The sequence below is a fragment of the Scedosporium apiospermum genome (genome assembly GCF_000732125.1).
Source record: "Scedosporium apiospermum strain IHEM 14462 chromosome Unknown SEQ_SAPIO_0033, whole genome shotgun sequence".
Lineage (NCBI taxonomy): Eukaryota > Fungi > Ascomycota > Sordariomycetes > Microascales > Microascaceae > Scedosporium > Scedosporium apiospermum.
This window is the reverse complement of record NW_015971734.1, coordinates 165,091-184,767: the sequence shown is the minus strand read 5'-3', so window position 1 is coordinate 184,767 and position 19,677 is coordinate 165,091. Positions and strand designations below refer to the sequence as shown.

Genomic DNA, 19,677 nt, shown 5'->3' with positions numbered 1-19,677 from the left:
GCAGTGGCCCTGCACCTTACACTGTCTTGCTTAATGCGATGGGTCATGGATCTAGTCCGGTGAAGAGTTAATTGTCCAAGCAGAGATGGATATGAAATTGTCAGGGCGCGGTAAAATACTATCTGCTCCACTGATTTTGTTGTGTGCGACAGCCGCCGGGATATCATATTCCGCCAAGCAGCTCTCTATCTAGTTATTACTGTATTATCCTTTCCTGCAGTTTGAAGCCACTCCTTTATAGCAAATATGCACATTCGTGCTTGGCTCCCCATCTCCTGTTTGCGTGACTTGGGTAAGGATGGAGCAAGAGATGAAAATTGTGAACCAGATAGCACTGTAAAGTTGAATGCTGCTGCATCGTCCTATTTTGGTTAAAACATCCTGGTTTGTGCGATCCACTTGCAAATTGGGACGGCGGTCTCGCCTAACGCAAGCAGAATGCCTCGAGACATACAAGTTTCTTGATCTCCTTCTACCAGTGCCGCGTTATCCTTTTCAGGTCGACGATCGAAACCATAGATTATTAGGAACAAGCCAAATAACTTTCCAACTTCGATCGCTCGCCGATCGTGATCTGAAAGGTATCCAAGGGGCTTATAGAAAATCTTCCAGAACTGAAGCCGGAGGTAGTTATGGCCAGGATGGAAGAGCCAGCATGATGATGAGGTCTGGATCCCAAGTATTGTTTCGAGGCCACCAGGCGAGGTGCCGAAAGGGCCAATTTTAGCATGAGCCCAATCTACGATGCCGGTAATGCGACCAGTGTCCTCGTCTACGTTAATATTCATCTCCAAAAGGTCATCGTGGTTAAGTAGCATTGGGTAGTTGGACCGAAAGAGTAGCAGGAGCCCTTGGCGTACTTCGCGTAGCTTTATCTGGAAACGTTCAGGCAGACCGTGGGAGAGTTGGTCCAGGATTTCGGAGTAATGGGCGAACAATTCGCTAGCTGAGTCAGGTAACCGCTTCAAAACTGGCCTATTAATCTACGCTGAAGCGAAAAATCTAGCCATTCCATCAATCAAGGCTCGATATAGTGATGATACCATGGCAACAAACCTTTCAAAGTCCTCCACGGGTTCGACGCAGACGCTGTTCCATTCCCGGGGCGAGGAGTTGACATCGGGCCCGCGAGAAAGCGAATCCCGGGGCAAAGTCCATCTCGTAAACGTAAGTCTACATGCCGCAGGACTTGCAGTTGGGAACAAAGTCTCCGTAATTTTGTCGTGCTCGGTTCATGAGTTTGATATCTAACGACTCTCGGCCGCTGGTTTTTGTGGGTTGCCACAATGTAGCTGGCCTCGCCCTGTACACGCGTAGGAGAGATAGGACCACCAGTAATGTCCGCAGCCATGAGATTGCAATTATCCCTCGTAACGGATTTGTGGCGGCAAAAATTCTGGATTGGATGGATTGAAATATAAAGAACCACCGAGGCTACGATTCCGAAATCGTGCTACCTGTGGAAATCCTATCCTCTGCGATCCCAAGCTGGCCATTCTTTCCAATGTAAGATTATATCTTAAGTAGTCAACTTCGCTATGACCATACTGAAAGCGCTCTTATGAAAAGGTTCATCTCAATCGAGAGATAACGGTCAGCCGGCCTCAACACGAAATGGAAATTATATTGAAACGGAGTAGTGCAGCCTGCCCGGCCACCACAAGAATGAAACGAAAGAAACAGATGGTCAAATGGTCTAGAATGGTTCCTGCAAGAAGCTGCTGCAATTCTCCCTGCAGGAATGGTAACGGGACGTCGGAACTGTTGATCAATGGAAATAGAGCCAGATCATGAAGAAAGGAGACTTCCAAATAGGGGGAAGTCAAGAAACGTATAAGTGTCAAATCAGGACACTTGGACACACAAAACAATAGAAGAACTGTCCGGAGTCACCACGCAAGATGATCCATGAGGAATTGATAAAAGGAAGTCAATTAAAGGAAAGACTAATGACTGAATACTTGAAGAACTTATTGTTGTTGTTGAAGAAACTTGAAGTTCCTCCTCGGAGAGGAAAGAAAAGAAAAGAAACAGCTATCCCCCTGGCCCATAGTAAGGAACAATATTTCTCCGCCCCCATCTTTTAAGGTCCCATGAGAACTGCACCATTTCCACTGCTGTCACCTTTTCCCCCATCACAAGATGAAATTTTCTTCCAGCCAAGTCAGATCCTTGCGACCCTTTCCAGTGCTATAACTAGATAACAGCATCAAGGCCCTGCGGACCGGAAAAAATTATGTGGACGTGCCCACAAACACTACCAAAACAGCCGTATATGCTGCAGTTGTCCCAACCAGAGCAAAGGGAGGTGCATCAGGTCCCCGATAACTTGCCATAACCAACGCAAACAAGAAGGTAGCTACGGAGGTCGTCACCAACTGTGCAGTTTGGTTGTTGAAGAAAACCATTAGAAGCATTGGAGCAATCAGAGCAAGCCCCCCCATCAATCCAAACGTGAGACGTGTGAGGAACAATCGTATCCTTTCCGCGTCTTTCGCTGATCCACGAGCATCCCCAAACAGTCTCGGCTTGGAGACATCATCTGGATATGGGCTAGGTTTCCCCAAACGGCGGCCTGTGGCACAATTGAAGAGGTCGATACTATCCATAATTACTCGATCTCTCCACCGAGAACTCACGAGTTTAAAAGGATCTTGGCTGAGATCATTAGAGTGCTTTTCCTTCATATAGTCGTAGTCCCTAAGTGCATCACCTACGGGTCGTTAGCGCATACACAATAATGGATAGGTACGAAATCTGAACATCAATAGCAATAGTCCAACGTACAATATTTGTGCATCAGAGTCATGATATGCATAGCTTGCCTCTCTGACAAAGCCTTTTGCTCCGATATGCCGAGGGCGCTCTGAGCAAGTCTTGTTCTTATAGCCTGGAGGCTCAGCCGCTGTAACCCCGTCAAGTTCATCACATATTCGGCCGGATATTTGGTCGGGTCTTCCGGTAGTCTATAGATGAGTTCTTTGATGATACCATCCTCCAACCTTCCCGAGAGATTAAGAATGGCAGAGGTTCTTGCTATATCGTCCAGATAGTCCAGAACCTGAAGACGAGAGCAAGCGGGGTCTTCCGCTTCATCGAACCCATATTCCAGCCCGCAACAGCCTAGCAACTGCTCGACTCCGTCTTGTAGTACCTGCCATCGCCGACGTTCTTTTCCGGGACTATTGTTAGAAGCTCCCCCCGCCCGTTCGGTCTGTGTTGGCGGTGACATCGCACCCATTTTTGGTGGTCCCTGTCCTGACGATGATGCCATCTCTGCTACATCTGACTTCCGAGATTGAATTCTGTCAGTCAGGGCTGTTGGGTTTGCTGGTGCTGCGATTGCGATCCTGTTGGCGGCGGTTTCCTCTCCCTACGGAGGCGTTTCTTCTTCTGATGTTTTCCCCCTGTTGTCTGCGTCTCGCTGGGTCCGTTAGAGGAGCTTTCTGCCGCGGTCCTGCGCTCCTGGATGGCTTCTTCTAATCTGGCTTTTTCTGACTCGGCTTGTTCTTTAACTGTGGGGACTCGCGCTGTGTTCCACAGTTAGTGGTTATATCAGAATTGGTCCATTCAGAAAACCTATGGGTCATACCATTGGCTTCGCTGTCGGGTTCTTCGTTTCCGGCGTTCTCTGATATCGCTGGCGGTATATTTTGGTCCTTGGCTCGCCGGCGAGACTGGTGGTTGGCTCCGTCTCTCTTTGAGCTTGATGTTCTTCTTGAGAAAAATGATAAGGAAATTGTCATAGTGCCCCCTACTAAACAGGATTCAGTTGTGATTGTTGTCGGGGAAGGACCTTGGGGTAGGTTTACATCTATCTCGATAGCAGTTAGTTGCCTCATATGTGAGCCAATCTGTCGCGTTGATGTTAGGCATATGAGCATATGCATGTCTGCCCAACCCTGTCGGGCGCAAATCCGATAATGCCGCTTCCGCCTTGCTGCTGACGTCTTCCTGCTAACTTTTCCCGGTCTCCGGTTTCGGTTTTCGAGAAAACAAATATCCATCCAGACATAAAGTCACCGTGAAGTATTAAACACGTTAGAGTTCTAGACAGAGGAAATCAGTCTCGCTCCTCGCTTCTAGTGCACTGGATGCATTTGATAGGCTTAATGTGAAGCTTGAACCTTAAAGGAATACTTAAAGGATGCTTGAAGCTTGCTTTCGAAAAGAACGAAAAGAAGGAAATAAAACTTGATATCCCCTGCCTCCAGAAGAAGCTTTTTCCAGTTCCACAGTTCCAGAGGAGCCCAAAAAGCGCGCCTGTCACTAAAAGCTGTTCCTGCACCGTCTCACTAGCAACAGACCCGGGTTTCAAAGGAATTTCTGCGTGTCCGCCCCACTAAACAAGCATCAATAGAGGTGCGGGCCTAGAAATTCACGATCGAGACATACTTTGGTTCCTGGTTCTTTCCGCGCGAGCCCTGGCCTCCCTTTTTCGTCGTCTGCGAGACAATGGCGCCGCCCTCTTGAGAAGCTCTCGCCAAGAGCCTGCATCCGTGACCCTTTGTGTCTCGGTCCTGTCACGATTGGACCATATCGTCGCATATTGTTTGTATCGAGTAGGGCTATTGTCATCTGTCGGCTTTCGGGGAAATAAGTTGAGCCGAGCTGCAGTTCTGGTTACCAGGCTGCGGAGTGCTCGACATCCACGGGGGCGTGATTTTCGCTCTTTTGCGGATCTCCGTTTGGCGTGGCTGCCAACGCCACTCACACGATCTACGCACACGGTTAGAAGTGGCTTGCAGCGATTTTGTTAGAAGATCAATTGCTTCTATTAGAGACTCTCTATATAGCTAATATTACGTACAGCTAAGATTGGAGTCCGCTCTCCGGCGATGCCTAGCACCTGCCAAGGCAAACCCTCATCATACCATTATATATAACATCAATGTATTCACGTCGCCGTCCCACCCTCTATTTCGATACCCAAGTTATTTAGACAGGCACCTTATTCCAGGTTCCCGGAGCATGTAGCTTCTCCTCGCTTTCATTCCTCCCAACCGATGTCACTTCGACTTGGAATCTACCCCCCGAGGGACTCAGCTTGCTGTTGCTATGAGTCGAATTCCCATCACCTGCCGGATTAGCAACTCCGTCGCGGCTAATAGAAGAAAGACTGTAGACGCCGTGACCCCTGGAAAAGTAGCCGTCGGGATTGGATCTAGGCTGGCGCCGCGACGAGTGCCTATGGTCGGAAGGCTGTAGGGACACCGATCCGGCAGTAAGGCCGAGCTTAAACGCTACCAGCTGAATCAATGGCCGCAATGTTGCGAGACTACCTGCTGTGACTGCTAGGCCTTGTTCAACGTTCGACCAGATTGCGACGTCGACCGTATTCCCTAATAACTCTACGTTAGGAGCTATTCATAAGTAGCGAAGGCGGCCGGTCTCGCTTACAGAGGAAGTCGGGCTCCTTTAGTTTCGGAAGATAGGGGAATCGAGCAACCACTGCCGAGCTCGCACTGAAGACCATTGTCAGCAAGAAGAGCCCATTCGCCGGGTCGAGTATTACACGTACACGCATCCCATAGCAAGGAGAGGGATCAACAAGAGTTTCGTCTTCTTATTAAGCTGTAATTTCCAAATTATAACACCTGGGAGAAGAGCGAAGATAAAGTCTGAAATGACAGCCGTTACGCTGTACACGGTAGCGATTGTGACGACGACATCGGCGCTAATACATTTCCCCGGTGGTTGTCTAGTCCAAAAGAATGAGATCGGGCTGCATTGGAAGAGGGTGACGAAGAATAACATGGCGCAGGAGAAGGCTGTCGTGCCCATGGCGAAGTAGATGATCCATTTGTGGACTTTGCTGACGATGACGCGGAGGAGGAACCAGCCGATCGACAGTTTCGACGATATCATAGCTAGACAGTACCAAAGGTAACAATACCACCAATACTAGACACGCATATATTAGAATCGCGTCGATTGGCGATCGTGAGAGTCTTACCATCATGGCAGTCGAGATGTTTGTTAGCTCAAGATCGGCATGGTGGCGTCCAGTTCCGTATATGACGCCTACATTGGAGAAGGTTGCGTTTAAGGTAAAGAAGATCTGGGGGGATTCTCGGTTAAGCATGATTCAAAGCGATAGAAAGTAATACTAGAAGGGCACCCCTTACGGCTGCAGCGACCATCAGCCAATCGTCAATGCCGAATGCTTTGACCATGAAAGTGCGAACGTAAATTCGCAAAAGTATGGCGATGAGGGAGGCGGTCAAGAAGGTGCTGTTGACGGCCACGAGCTGTGGCCCTCGGTTCTCAATTTCTGAAGCCATGGTGAACGAGGATGGGGACGAGGATGGAGACAAGGCCGTCCGTCTCACAGTCAGGGAAGAGGATCGATTACCCTTGCGGTCCACGGTCCATCAGTTGTTTTAATACATGCAAGAGATGGTTTAAAGTAAGGACCCTAGCCGGGGCGAGTTGTATTCTATGCATGCAAATGGGGGCCTCACGCAACTGCCGAGGTTCCCCAGTCCGATTCGATAAGCTCGATGATGCGCCGAAGCGTGGAGAGATCTACTAAGGTGAGCGAATCTGGAATATACCCCGAGGGCACTACAGTCAAAAGGGCAAAGTGGACGAGCTAGTCCCATCAGCTCGGCATCGAGACCCTTGAGGGAGCATGCAAAACGCATGGACGTCAATGGCATGTTGTATCTGGGTTTCAAACACTGCCAGTGGCGGATGCTAGTTGTTGTCGAATGAGGAATCGAAATGCCAACCCCGTGGAGTCGGGTTGAGGGGGTCAAGAGACTCGAGATAAAGAATGACAGCGCCATGTCCTATCTAGTTTAGGGAAAACGCCCGTCCGGTCTAAAACGTGGTTGGCTTGCTGAACTCTGTGGGGATTGTGATTCAAGGTTTGTTAAACCACGGAACATTGCCGTTTCCATCTTTAGCCAAAGCCATACATACTATTGAGTCTCAAGTTAGATTCAACGATGCCGCACGGCCAGAAAGACCAGCAAACTTCTCGCGCAGTTCGGATCGCTTGCTGCTAGACATGTATCTTGCCTAACCAGGGATTCCTCCTCTAGCATACTGACCTCAATTAAAGAAGACGCCAGCCCGGTTGTCCATTGTCCACTCTTGTTGATATTGAGAGATCTTGTACTCATTCGGATAGTTTAGCCATGAGCTGAGGTCAGGCCGGGAAGAGAAATCGGCCGGTGGTATGCAAGGTACAATTTGTGGATCAGATCGGCGTATTCATGATACTACCCTAATTGGCGATCCAGCAACCAGAAATTAAGGTATGATTTGGGACAAAACAGGGCCTTTGGAACCGTCGTTCGCCCAGATGCATCAATTGATCAATTTAGGGCGGGTTAGCAACAAACTATAATACGCTAAGTATTAGTTTTAGCCCACTTGCTGTAACATCTCGCGTTTTCGAATCGGACAAACGTCCACTAGGGGCCATGTTCCTAATGCCAATCGAGTACGACCCATAGATTCGACCTTTTTAGTAGAATAAACCGGCTTTTTAACGGTGCTAAGGAAATAGGGGCCCCATGCGGACGGGGCTGCTAGTTGGTAAAGGGTATGCCGAATCCACTTTCGTGGACGAGAGCGGAATTTGAACCACATTATTGGCATAGATTCTCCGAGAAAAAAATAGATTCTCCGAGCGGACACGGACACGAAATTGTCGAGACATAAAGGGCGCGATATACACACGTGCATAGTGTGTGAGTGTCCGTGTTGCGGGAGCATGGCATAATAATTTAGTTATGTTGCAGCTTTGCTCTCGGGCCGTGAACACGACCTTCACGACGTTACTTACTTGTATGAGAGTAGGTGGTTTGGCTGGTTTCACAGAATCTCCTCTTGGAAGTGAGGTAATACCAACTCTAATCGAGAGCTCACCGCCACTAGACCGAGAAAATGACGGACTGGGCGTGAACAATTGGGCCGACATTCGCCAGATACAATGCGGAATATAGAGGAAGATCGACGCCATCGAGGTCACTTCGGTGTAGCAGTTTTGCTTTCTTGCTGGTGTGAAACCTATCGAATCTAGTCATGAGGCAAATGTCTCTGGCGCTGTTAGTCAACAGGTAAGAAGTTTGAGAAACAACATCTCGCTTGCCAATCATCCTTCTAGATATCCGGGGCGTTATAGAGCGTGGTTAACGCGATACTAGAGGGTAGCTAGGGCTTGTGAGGGACTCAAGGTCACATCCACGAACTTTTCATGAAGGGAAGGTGGGAAGAGGCAATCAGATCCGAGGATAGAAATAGTAATCTTTAATGACTAGGTTGGGGACGTGAAGAGGATGCTAGAAGATACTACTAGTTTGGGTTCATTGGGCCGCTTCATAGCTATCTCATGAAATGGATCCATAGTTTGGCAGAAGACGTTAATATTAAAAGGGAACCGGATCCTGCCTGATAGCGTTCTAATAGGTCGAGCAATTATGGCGGGCACGAACCTCTCCCGAACCGAAGCCACAGGGTCGGGCTTTACGCGAGTGCATGCATGCGAGCCCCTTGTCAGGAGGGCCTACGAGCCCACGACGTATTGTGTGCTTCTTCACTGAGCTCCCAAGACTCGGTATAACCGTACGAACTTGACACACAAATGCGGAGAGAAGAATAAGCCAAAGCCAGGCCTCGGTGTTTTCTAGAGTCCGCGCCAATGACGCTCCGCATTAGAGTTTCACATTTCACATTTCCCTTCATGAAACATACAAGGTCAGCCACATTTCGTGGCGTTGATTTTGGATAATTCCTGTTGGTCCCCAACCGCGACTGCGCCCTTTTAACCGCCCTTTTTAACCGACCAGGAGGATGCCTTGGCCTCGAGTATGGCCCTTCATGTCTGCGACCACCATCCAAGGCCGCTTCCCTACATTATCGACAGTTGGTTTGGTGCCAGTAGAGGAAAGCTTGTGAGGAGCAGTATGACAGTTCCTTGAGCCAATCTATACCAACCTCCTCTTCACCTCACCCGTATTCAACCTTCAAAATGCCTTCAGTATCTGCCGAGACCTTGGAGCAATTGGAAAGACTGTGCAAGCTTTACAAGATCGAATTCATTGATAACCTACCTCATTCTCAATGGCCAACTCGCCTCCAAGGCATCCAATCGGCCGTGGCTGATCTGGGAACTCGGAAATTCGACGAATACGCAACAAGAGCGACTGAGGAATGGAAGCTTAAGGCTAAAGCCGTCGCTGAGCACCTCGTTTCCGAAGTCCGGCGGCAACGGCAACGAAACGAGAGTACCTGGAGACACGCCTGTGAGCCCATTGTCTTCGCTCGGATGAAGTTGGAAGTGGCATGGTAAATCATCCTCTGCCATCGAGCTATGAATGTATGTGCGTCCTGACGTCTCTTCAGTAAAACTTGTCGCAAGCGCGTATGGAGATCCGAAATTGAGGCTTGCCATGGGAGAGTTTCTTCCAAGGCAGCCAGGGCTCTGAGAGATAGACAGAGGGCCCGAGAGCCTTGTCGCTGCGCGAGGGTCGCGAGACAGCACGACTTGTGAGCCAAATCCCCAGGACACACGGTTGAGTAATGGTTCTGTATGGGTTAACACTGATTATCATTATTTAGCCTTGAACCTGTCGGCCTGAACAACATCTTCGGTCGCAGGGAAGACGAAGAGGTACGATTAGAACCAGCTGTGGCCAAAATTCTGAGCAAGAAGTTCCAGAAGCCGGACGCGGTATTCGGGCTTCGCCAAACTAGGAACATTGAAAACCTTCTGAACGACAACGAAAAACCAGGTCTCGAGCTACACGATGAAGAGGCGCTGGAAGGACGGCAAGTGCATGAGATACTGGATCTCGTTACAATGGTACAGCCTCTCAACCAGAGAGGTGACGAGCTGCTTTTTCCGTTTCTGGTTCTCGAGGCCAAGTCAGGCAGTTCCGACAGCGACTGGAATGCTATTCAGATGCAGACTGCCTTTCCCATTAAAACGTTTCTTGACGCTCAAAATAGGTTGAAAGTAGCGACAGGGCAGCAGTCAAAATGGGAGTCGGGTCCTCTTGTGTGGTTTTTTGCCAACCGGGGTAGAGATTGGAGAGTATCCATTGCCTACATCGAGTACGAGCAATCAAAGAAGAGGAAGAGAGATGGCCCAAATAGTATCGCATATGTGAGTATTGGCATTGTCCCAAGTTTCCTTTATACGCGTCTGAATTCGGATGATCTAACGGCGCTTATTTTACATGCAGAAAGTGGTTGATATTTGGAGTGGCTCAATCCAAACCTATGATGGAGCACTGCAACTGTTACTGCTGGTGGACTATGTATTCGACTGGGCTCGGGACTCTTACCGACCAGACATTTTGCAAGAGCTTAGAATTATTGCATCCGGAGATAATGACGCAGCGAGTAGCGTATATTATTCGGATCCGGACGTTGCCTCTACGCGTCTAGTCGAAGCTTTACCCGGCGATACCTCGATCGATGAAGGAGAAGAGTACCATCGGTACACTACACTCCAAAATGCCTTTACCTCTTTTGACAAAGAGGAGGGGGCTATTCGGCATGCGGCATTTGTCGAATACCGGTACTGCTGCTTGTTCGTCACCAAGGACAACGTAAAAACTCTCGTGCAGTCCACCAACCAGCAGCACGCGCAAAAGCTGTATCGCGGCATCTTGGACCAGATGGATGATTGCAACTTGATTGAGATGTCGACTCTCTCTGCATTAGAGAAGCAGTGGACCGGGACCTCGCGGTTTGTGCCTGCTAGCCCGCCTTCAGAGCAGACGTTCTACACCGTCATATCTCATACAACTTACTTTTCGGGCCAGTGGAATCAAGTTCGGGAGCTCTACGTTGTTGCTATCTCTCCAAGCGCATGGGATGACGTGGTTGGAGCATCGGAGCTGCAAAGGCGTCGGAAGAGTAAAATGAGGAAAATGCAACCACGTACCTTGGGACTCACGGATCACGACTCATTGGTAACAGTTATCGAAAACCTACGGTCGGGGACGCCACGGAGCATGCTTCTCGACGCGATCAAGCGCGTTTCGGTCAAAGTTCGGGCGGGCACATCTAGGATTTCCGATGATAAGCCCACCTTACCAGCCCACCTTTCACAAAATGATGGCATATTTCGCCATATGATACACTATGTGTACAAGTGGTTTAAGAAGGGAAACATAGAGCCGCAAGAGCCGTTCATGAGAGTATCAAAGCGATTCGTGCAACAAACCGAGGTTCAGCCTGAGGTTGAGACCGCATGCGGGGAATCTGCAGAGCCAACATTATCCGTGTCTCCCGACGGCTATGTTTTGATCCGGGCCGAGGATTACGATCGTGATAGAGAGAGATCCAAGTCCGAGATATGTGTCTATATCGTCGACGGGGACCCTGTGATGCCCGAGAAGCAGGATCTTTACAAGAAAATCAAGCGCGCCATTGCGACGGCAAACATCTGTCATACCACACGCGACAATGGGTATTCAAGTCTTGCTAGCGGTGAAGGAGTTCAATGGAACAGAAACCAAGACGAAGTTTACCCGGGATATCATGCACCCTTCGACTTTGTCAGTTTACTTTTTCAGGTCGACAACCCCAGAAGGCATATGGAGACCCGCGTTGCGCCGGGCTCTCCGCGATGGTGCAAATCTCCAAATTCCCGCTTGAATGTCGAGAAGGTTTGCTTGCCTGGGCCACATCGCGCCATTGGTGTCCTGACACCCCTCTCGATCGCCAACCTCCGCCCGACCGCGGCACGACACATGTTTTTAATATACAAGGTTGTGTCTGACGAGATAAATTACTGGAAAGGGCTGGCCGAAGCCACCATGGCCAAAGGGACTTTCTGCTGCACCGTATGTGCCGACACTATTAGCGAGGATGCGGGTTTGGGGGGGCTCCGATGCGCAGCCTGCGATTGGGCGCTGCGCCTCAAACCGGAGTTTCCGTGGGTCGGCAGAATGTTGAAGGGAAAGGCACCATTTGATGGTAGTGCGCGCACCGGTCGCTGGACCGGTCTCTGGACCGGAGCTCTGAAAGATTATCCTAAACTGGATGAACCGCTTACGACTCTCGAGCAACTTCACAACCAGTACGTGGAGTTTTACGAGTGGTATAGAGGACGAGGACTCAACAAGTAATTAGAAAAGTATGCAAAGCAATGCCATGTCTACTTCGTGCCTCTTGTCGATCGCTTCTCTTAGTGAGGCACGTCAGCGACAAGAGAGCCCGACTACGTGCTCTGCTTCTGGTGTCCCGGGCTTGGATGGGATGGCGCCAAGGCAATTAGTGCTTCTGATTTGCGGTCGAAAGTATTGTTCAGCTTCAATAATAATAATTTCTTTCACGCCCTGCTTGCTTCTGCGGGTGAATATGTACGATCCACATACCAAGACCTCAGTACATACGCCCAGCGAAACAGTAGGGGCCACTATAAAGTGTTATCTCCTTTCCTTTCTCGAGGGACAAGAGTTTGGGGGATTAAGTCCCTTTACGATACTTTGGCAGCCTGTGTTGTTCGTGCGAGGACCGGATAGCCTCTCGTGGGCTGAGCGGTGATTCCGAATTATGCCCTCCCGTACGCCAGTCTTACTTGTGAGTTGGTTTAATACACTACCTCAGTACTTTCTAACCTATTAAGGCTCCATAACTACCCTAAGGTGATTCCTACTGACGACTGACTGCGCGATGAATGAGGACCCTATTATGACGAATATTGTTGAACCTGTAGATTGACTATCCGCGATTCTTCATTGCCTCGTGATTGCCCAATTTATTTTAACCCTCAACACTAGGTTGGGGCTATATTGAGTGAGAGCTAAGCAGTGTCTGTATAGTCTTAGCTGGGAATTGCCAAGGGGCAAGTTTAGATTGGAGTGAAATAGTAAGAGTAATTATATAGTCGTGGCCTCAATTTGAATCATGAGTTGATACTTGTAATTGCCTCCATCTCTACCATAGATAGTGTAGAATCCCTCAGGGACTTATGAGCTTTCTTTATAGTGGAGAACGTAATTAGTTGCAATTCTCGAGGCAGACCGTTACAAAGGTGTGGTGGCGGCCTGGCTTTTCCAACCCAACTAGATTGCACCTAGAGCTTGTACTTTGTTTATCATTCCTTTCTAGGGCTCACATGCTTTCCAATCTATCCCAAGATTCATCTTAAACGCCATCTCCGGATCGAAATTGGTCCCATAACTCTCTTCCACATCGGATGTCAACCACACCTTCAACTTGAACTTTAGCGTTTTTACCTCCTCCTCTTTCTCGCACCTCGAGTACAGCGGATCTTCGCTCATCGACGCGGCGGTTATACCGTAAGCGAAATTGCCGGCCGTGTACACGTCGTCTATCGGCCCGACACTGCCCCCCTCGGTGGTCCATTTCGTGCTCGTTCCCCAGTCCCCCTTGGCGTTGAAGGACGAGATGGCAGACATGTGGTACGAGACACCCTCCTCTATCGTATACCCGCTGAACCAGACGATCGACTCCACCGCGAATTGCCAGCCCGATGGCGGTGCGATCTCGAAGAGGAGCGTGCACTCCTTCTCGTTTTTCTCCGGCACGATGTCGGGCCCGATGAAGATGTTGAAGCCGTCGAATGTGATTTCGATCTCACCGTAAGGTGGGTCTTCCGAGAAACGTATCATTTGGGGATTAGGTACCGTCCTCTCTGTAATGGAGACGGTGCCAGTGGGGCAGCCGGTGCCGTTCCAGGTGGCGGAGATGATTTTCAAGTTATCTGGGTCGGGTAGCTTTACATCATCTCCGAGTACAGGGGTTGAGATCAGGAGCAGACTTCCGAGGGAAGTAGCAAGTTGTGGAAGAAACTTCATGGTGAGAGCAGTTGCGATTTCCAACAACGTGCGTGGACGGTGGAGAATTAGCTGAGAGTGGACGGCTCAGTTGTTATGTTGGTGTTGGTAGCAATAGAGGTTTCATGTCTGGGGCAATGTGGTGTCTTTAACAGTGGAGATGGACCAATTCCTGGGAGGAAAAGTCGATTGATTCATTAATTATATTCCCAAATTGGATGAAAATAGGATCTAGCATTTATCGTCAAACGGTCTATTCTTGGAGATGAAAACGCGGTAGCAATTACGAGCCGCGTGCACGAGGCTTACAGGGCATCAGTCTTGTCTACTTATATTGAATCCTCCCACTGCGCCACGGGGTTCTCTGGCAACGATAGGTCTGGAGGCACGCAGCTACGTACGTAAGTAACACAGCAGGATCATATTGATGAATGACCACACGCACAGTCTACTTTAGCCTAGCGGCAAATAACATCCGTTGAGCTGCGTGGTTCTGTTTCCTGCAACACCCACGCGCGCCTCGTTAGATACTCTCGTAGCGTGGGAGATAACAAATGTGTAAATTGGACTGGTGAAACAAATTTGGGGGAGCCACAGAGTGTCTCTAGAATTCTTAACCCTTGGGGGACTTTCCGCCTGGTAAAATATTCCGTGATTGTTATGATCCAGCGCTGAACTCATGTGCAGAGTGTTGCCGTTCGTTGCTCCGAATTATATCTACTGAATGCCTCCAGTACCCTACCTTCTAGTTCACGACTCTTCGTCAGTTCAGCTTGGAGTAAGTACGTCCCCTCCAGATGCTGTTGGGTTTGGATGATTCGTCCAGTTTTCGAGGTAAAGTTTCGAATATCCTGGTAGATTCCCTCAAACGAGTAGGCAACGAGGCCAACAGGGGCTGGGCTAGAGATTAGTTTTACATCGACCTTGGACTTCCGAGAACAAACTCACCAGACAAGACTTTGGTCGTGAATCCGACGACACCTTTTCCTAGCCCCTTGGCAACACCACGGGCGCCATCACGACTACCTCCAGTATACGGTTGTAGAAACAGGTCTGCCACGCCTCCTGATATACCAAGGACAAACTGCTTTCCGCCCGCCATAGCGCCAGACCTAAAGTCAGTGATGACATCCCGCTCAGGCACGTGTTCGCCGTAGAGCTTCGGAACGGCGCGAAGGCCTTCAGCAGCGGACAAGGGAATATCTAGCAGGAAGCCCTTCCACTGCGCTTTGAAGAATCCACCAACTCCTGACACGGAGGCCGCTACGACTTGTCCCGTATCTGCCAGACATGACCGATTCTGGGTATGGTTAAGAGAGTGACTCGAAGATCTGGCTGCTGACCTAGATGTTCCAGGGGTTGGCGGTGGCGTGGTCATGCTGGGTCCCCTCTCTATGTCATCAGATCCCGGAGATGGGGAGTGATTCGCGCTTAGAGATCGATACGTCTTTAAAGGCTTTATGACGATATCCGAAGTTGCGACCAACATTCCTTTGCCGGTGTGAAGGGTTGCTGAAGCTACTCCCGTCATTGGATCCCAGCGACGGTTCCTAATCTCGACAGGATTGACTTCATACCTTTTACCAGAAAATGTTAGGGTATCTGTACAAATACGCCATGTAAAAAAAACACCCTGCACTCACCGTTTGAGATGTTTCCTTTGGATGACGGAAGAGTGCACAAGGATCTCGCCAGCGAGCTTCGACAACTTGATTGACCTTCCGCTCTTCGTCTTATACACCCATGCCGCGGGCCGTGTTGGAAGCAGGTCGCATCGGATGTTATACGACAGGATATGATTATGGAACGATTTGACAGCCTGCTTGATGCCGGTCTCTGCCTTGATGCTTGTCGCTAACCTCTGGGCAGCAGCTGATGCCTCCGGAGTAAGACAGAACCGAATAGCATCTATAAAGTTTTGCACATCCAAGAGCTTATGGGGGATCGGGTTTGGCCCGGCACCCGCCATTGCGACCATCTCCCCCCAGAACGGTTGGCTTTGCTTTCGTGTCAGTAACAATAATGGCTGTAGTGATTCAAAAAAAAAAAGCATGCTCACTCTCCAAAAAATGGCACCACGGTCGTCGGTCGCCCATTCAACAGACCGCACGCCGTAGTCCCCGCTCCACCATGATGCATAACCGCCGAAACGTGTTTAAACAACCACTCATGGGGACAGTCCCCCAGGTAGAAAACGTTGCCATCATCCGTGGGACCGATCGTCTTTCCGCCAAGATTGCTCCACCCCTTGGAAATGATGGCCCTTACCCCTACTGTCCGTACAGCTTCGACGAGGATGGAGTTTAGCTTTTCAGGGTCGTCGAGCACAATGCTTCCGAACCCGATGTATATTGGTGTCGAGCCTTTGCCTAGGAAGCTGGCTAGAGAATCTGGCGGTGTGTAATCAGGTGGTTCTCGGAAGAAGAAGCCGCAGATATCTAGCTTAACAAGTTAACCGTGATTGCCGATGGCACGCGACAGGAGTGGCAAACCTATTGACGAGGGCCAGTCGGCTGGCTTAGGGACGAGTGCGGGTGACCAGCAGTACGTCACGGGCACACCGAGCGTCTCGAGGAGTCTGGGGCCCTCTGATGTAGGTACGGGTTCCAGGTCGACAGTCGTCCTCCATTCGTTAATCACATCTCCGAGCCTGTCGTTCAAGAGTCGTGAGTTGAGTTCATGGGACCTTTTTCAATTGTATCCATCATCTTACCCTTGCCATGTCATCCATTCCACTAACCAGTATGACATATAATTTGCAGTGCCAGGATCGATCTTTCCGTTACCCAATGTCAGATTGGCCAGTGGATGCGAGAATTGCCTCGTGCTCGTCCACGGCATAGTAAACATGATATGTAAAGGTACAGCCAGTGCCTGGGCGCAATGCACATGAGCAAAGCTCGGCGGGTTCGCAATGATCGCATCCGCCACGAACGGCTCGCCGCTATCCGGATCGGCATCTATACACGACCTCCAGCAACCATCGAGCATCGTCCGGACCATGGTCCGCTTCCCTTGCACCTCGCCCGCAAGGAGACTATCCATGCTAGGTATCAAGCCGGGATTCTTGACCATGAACGCCATGAGACCGCTTGGGTCGCCGCCAATGGGGTAGAAATCCAGCCCTGCGCTTTTGACGAAGTCTTTGAAGACGTCGTGCGTTGCAAGCCGGACGCGGTGGCCGGATACACGGAGTTCTGCGCCCAGCGCCACGAAGGGCTGGACGTCGCCTCGGCTTCCGACGACTTGGATGACGATGTTTAAGCTGATGGAGCTTTGGGTAGACGTTTGCGGTCGCGGCAACTCGGTTACTTGGGACTTGAGGGGATCGATGATGGAGTATTGAGGAGGCGGCATCGAAGAAGTAGGGGGATTTGTTCGCGACAAACGGTTGGCATTGATGGTGGGATCATCGCGCATGAGGCGGTTGGCGATTCTGCCCAGGGCAGCGTCGACCACGATGTCGACGCGACCATCATCTGAGCCATCCGACGTTAGTGGTTTGAGGACCCCGGTCAAGGTCTTCAATCATCCATATTATCTGTCTTGATAACTGCTTACCTCTGACATTAGCATTTTCCGCAAATGGGTTCTTCGCAAGGAAGGACGATGCCTTCATAAAGGGGGAAGACTTTTCTCCCGCCATGATGTCTGTTCAGTCGATAGCCGGGTGAAATGGATGGAAGAAATGTTGCGAAATCGGAGAAACGGCCTCGTGAAACGTCAGGACAGAACTCAGGAAAGATGCTGCGTGCTTGTTCTGTTCATGTCCGTTTCCATGATCTATTCAAGCATTCCATCGCGGATGCCCCCTCGATCTATATCGAACGAAACATGCCGACGTAGGCTCTTCGGTCAAATATTTATGTGCTTCGTGGCGCAGCGCCATTCTTCTCCTATTTGAAGAGTTTGAGTCGAGCTTTTTGCAGTGTTTTATCGCCAATAATACCGCTCGTGAATGAAGATACGAGTATTTCGGACGAGACCGCAATGGTGGAGCAATACGCAATACGCGTATCCGGGAACTTAATGCAAGAGACAGGGCTAGCAGCCTGGCCCTATCAGATCCGACAATGTGGAACCAGGATCTCATTCCCGTATTCTAAATCGGGTATAGTTCCGGGGGTCCCTGGATACGCGTATTCCTGCGTCTCCAATTGCACGCTATGAGGAGCTTAATCTTGTTGGCAGATGGATCCGACCCGCCGATAAAAAGAGATGGATGGCAGTGCATGGCACTACGAAGTACGCGTACCTTGCTCGTAAGGTCAAACGATGCAGGGCTTGGTTGCGTTGAGCAAAAGCGGTAGGGCTGGTGGATCGATGTATTTCCGCGTATTTTTATCTGAGGATGGGTCTAACCCTCTTCAGGAGAGGATACCAGAGCTTCGGAGAAAAAGCTCGTCTGCATCGAAGGGTGGATATTTATATCCTCCGACATTCGCAACAATCTGGCCAAAGTCTAGACTCAGGCATTCATTGACCTTTGACGCTTCTCGTAGCTCGCCTTGACATCCTCGAACCTTGATCGACCTCCACTCCTGGTGCTAGCCCTCTCGTGATCAGTCTATCTATCTTCCCCTATATTATCTTCGAACTCTGAAGCAATGGCGGCCGACGATGGAGGAGCCATCGGCTTCGTCTTTTACCGATATCACCCCTCCATGGTGGCTGCCGTCATCTTCATTATCCTCTTCTTCCTCTCCGCGGCCTGGCATGTGAAGCAATTGGTGACCAGCAGGACCTGGTACTTTATACCGTTTGTCGTGGGTTGTTTATGTATGCTCCCCGATGTTCTTTCCCAGAACTCATAACCGAGAGCGGTACTAATAATTCCTCTCATCTCCAGTCGAAGCAATCGGTTACGTCGGTCGCGCCATGTCATCGAAAGAGCATCCCGACTTTACGAAAAACCCCTACATTATCCAATCTCTGCTCCTCCTGCTCGCACCCGCACTTTTCGCGGCTTCTATCTACATGATCCTCGGTCGACTCGTGGTGCGCCTCGGTGCTGACTCCTACTCGATTATCAAGCCCAAGTGGCTCACGAAATTCTTCATCCTGGGCGATGTCCTATCTTTTTTTACACAGGGAGGAGGTGGGACTTGCCAACCACACCCAAGATGCGCCGGAAAGGGCGAAGATTATAAAGAAAACAATGCTAACACTTTCGCCCTATAGGCGGTGGCATTATGGCGACGGCGAAAAGTAGTGAAGATGCGCGCAGAGCCGAAAATATCATTCTTGGTGGTCTCGCCATCCAAATCCTGTTCTTCGGCTTCTTCATTGTCGTTTCCTTCATCTTCCACCTACGAATCAGTCGTCACCCGACTCCACAATCCCACTCCCTGAATACGCCGTGGAAGGGTCTCCTCTATGTCCTCTACGGCTCAAGTATTCTCATCATGATCCGATCGGTCTTCCGAATCATCGAGTATGTTATGGGGTCCGAGGGCGAGTTGCTGTCAAAGGAGGTATATCTGTACATCTTTGACGCAGTGCCTATGTTTATCGTGGTTGTCATGTTTAACTGGTTCCATCCGAGCCGAGTCATTAGCCACGAGGCTAAGGAGCCACTTGCGTCCGTCACAAGCCTCGAGGTCCTTGGGGGAGATCTTGAGAGCGGCCACCAGAAGTCGGCGCAGTGGAGTAGACAAACTCACGAGTACTCAGCAGGGCAATCCCGCAGCTATTCTTAGAGACCCCCCGCTTGAGTGGGATAAAGGCAGACGCAAGTTTCGGGGTGTCTGGATGGTGACGAGGGGTTGAGGGGTAGGATCTATCTATAGCGAAAGTTAGTTCCGAGATGGAGGTTGAGGCGGATAGACTTCTCAAGTTGGATCGGTTGCATTTTAGCCATAGACTGTTCTTGTGTTGACGTTCCCATTTTTTTTTCTTTCTTTTTCTG

General features: G+C 50.0%; 4 protein-coding genes and 1 pseudogene across 4 annotated transcripts; 2 read left to right on the top strand and 3 right to left on the bottom strand.

The window, feature by feature from the left end:
• Positions 1 to 3,312: 3,312 nt before the first annotated feature.
• Positions 3,313 to 6,284, bottom strand: SAPIO_CDS0637 (uncharacterized protein; the record flags this gene model as incomplete). Its single annotated transcript, XM_016783367.1, has 9 exons — positions 3,313 to 3,530; positions 3,593 to 3,705; positions 4,396 to 4,491; positions 4,715 to 4,719; positions 5,014 to 5,342; positions 5,401 to 5,465; positions 5,522 to 5,904; positions 5,957 to 6,061; positions 6,129 to 6,284. 9 exons carry the CDS (start codon positions 6,282 to 6,284, stop codon positions 3,313 to 3,315), a joined length of 1,470 nt encoding a protein of 489 aa, XP_016646133.1.
• Positions 6,285 to 8,983: 2,699 nt separating this feature from the next.
• SAPIO_CDS0636 (uncharacterized protein) lies at positions 8,984 to 12,095 on the top strand (the record flags this gene model as incomplete). The annotated part of the gene is made up of 3 exons (XM_016783366.1): positions 8,984 to 9,300; positions 9,574 to 10,120; positions 10,200 to 12,095. The coding sequence occupies 3 exons, from the start codon at positions 8,984 to 8,986 to the stop codon at positions 12,093 to 12,095; spliced, it is 2,760 nt and encodes a 919-aa protein (XP_016646132.1).
• Positions 12,096 to 13,076: 981 nt separating this feature from the next.
• On the bottom strand, positions 13,077 to 13,790 carry SAPIO_CDS0635 (annotated as a pseudogene; the record flags this gene model as incomplete).
• A 592-nt stretch (positions 13,791 to 14,382) lies between these two features.
• SAPIO_CDS0634 (Catalytic activity: SGTs can use different sterols such as cholesterol) lies at positions 14,383 to 17,415 on the bottom strand (the record flags this gene model as incomplete). Its single annotated transcript, XM_016783365.1, has 8 exons — positions 14,383 to 14,405; positions 14,512 to 14,664; positions 14,718 to 15,346; positions 15,413 to 15,766; positions 15,829 to 16,207; positions 16,262 to 16,419; positions 16,510 to 17,248; positions 17,331 to 17,415. The coding sequence occupies 8 exons, from the start codon at positions 17,413 to 17,415 to the stop codon at positions 14,383 to 14,385; spliced, it is 2,520 nt and encodes an 839-aa protein (XP_016646131.1).
• A 961-nt stretch (positions 17,416 to 18,376) lies between these two features.
• Positions 18,377 to 19,468, top strand: SAPIO_CDS0633 (Uncharacterized protein; the record flags this gene model as incomplete). The annotated part of the gene is made up of 3 exons (XM_016783364.1): positions 18,377 to 18,548; positions 18,619 to 18,867; positions 18,951 to 19,468. 3 exons carry the CDS (start codon positions 18,377 to 18,379, stop codon positions 19,466 to 19,468), a joined length of 939 nt encoding a protein of 312 aa, XP_016646130.1.
• Positions 19,469 to 19,677: the final 209 nt, after the last annotated feature.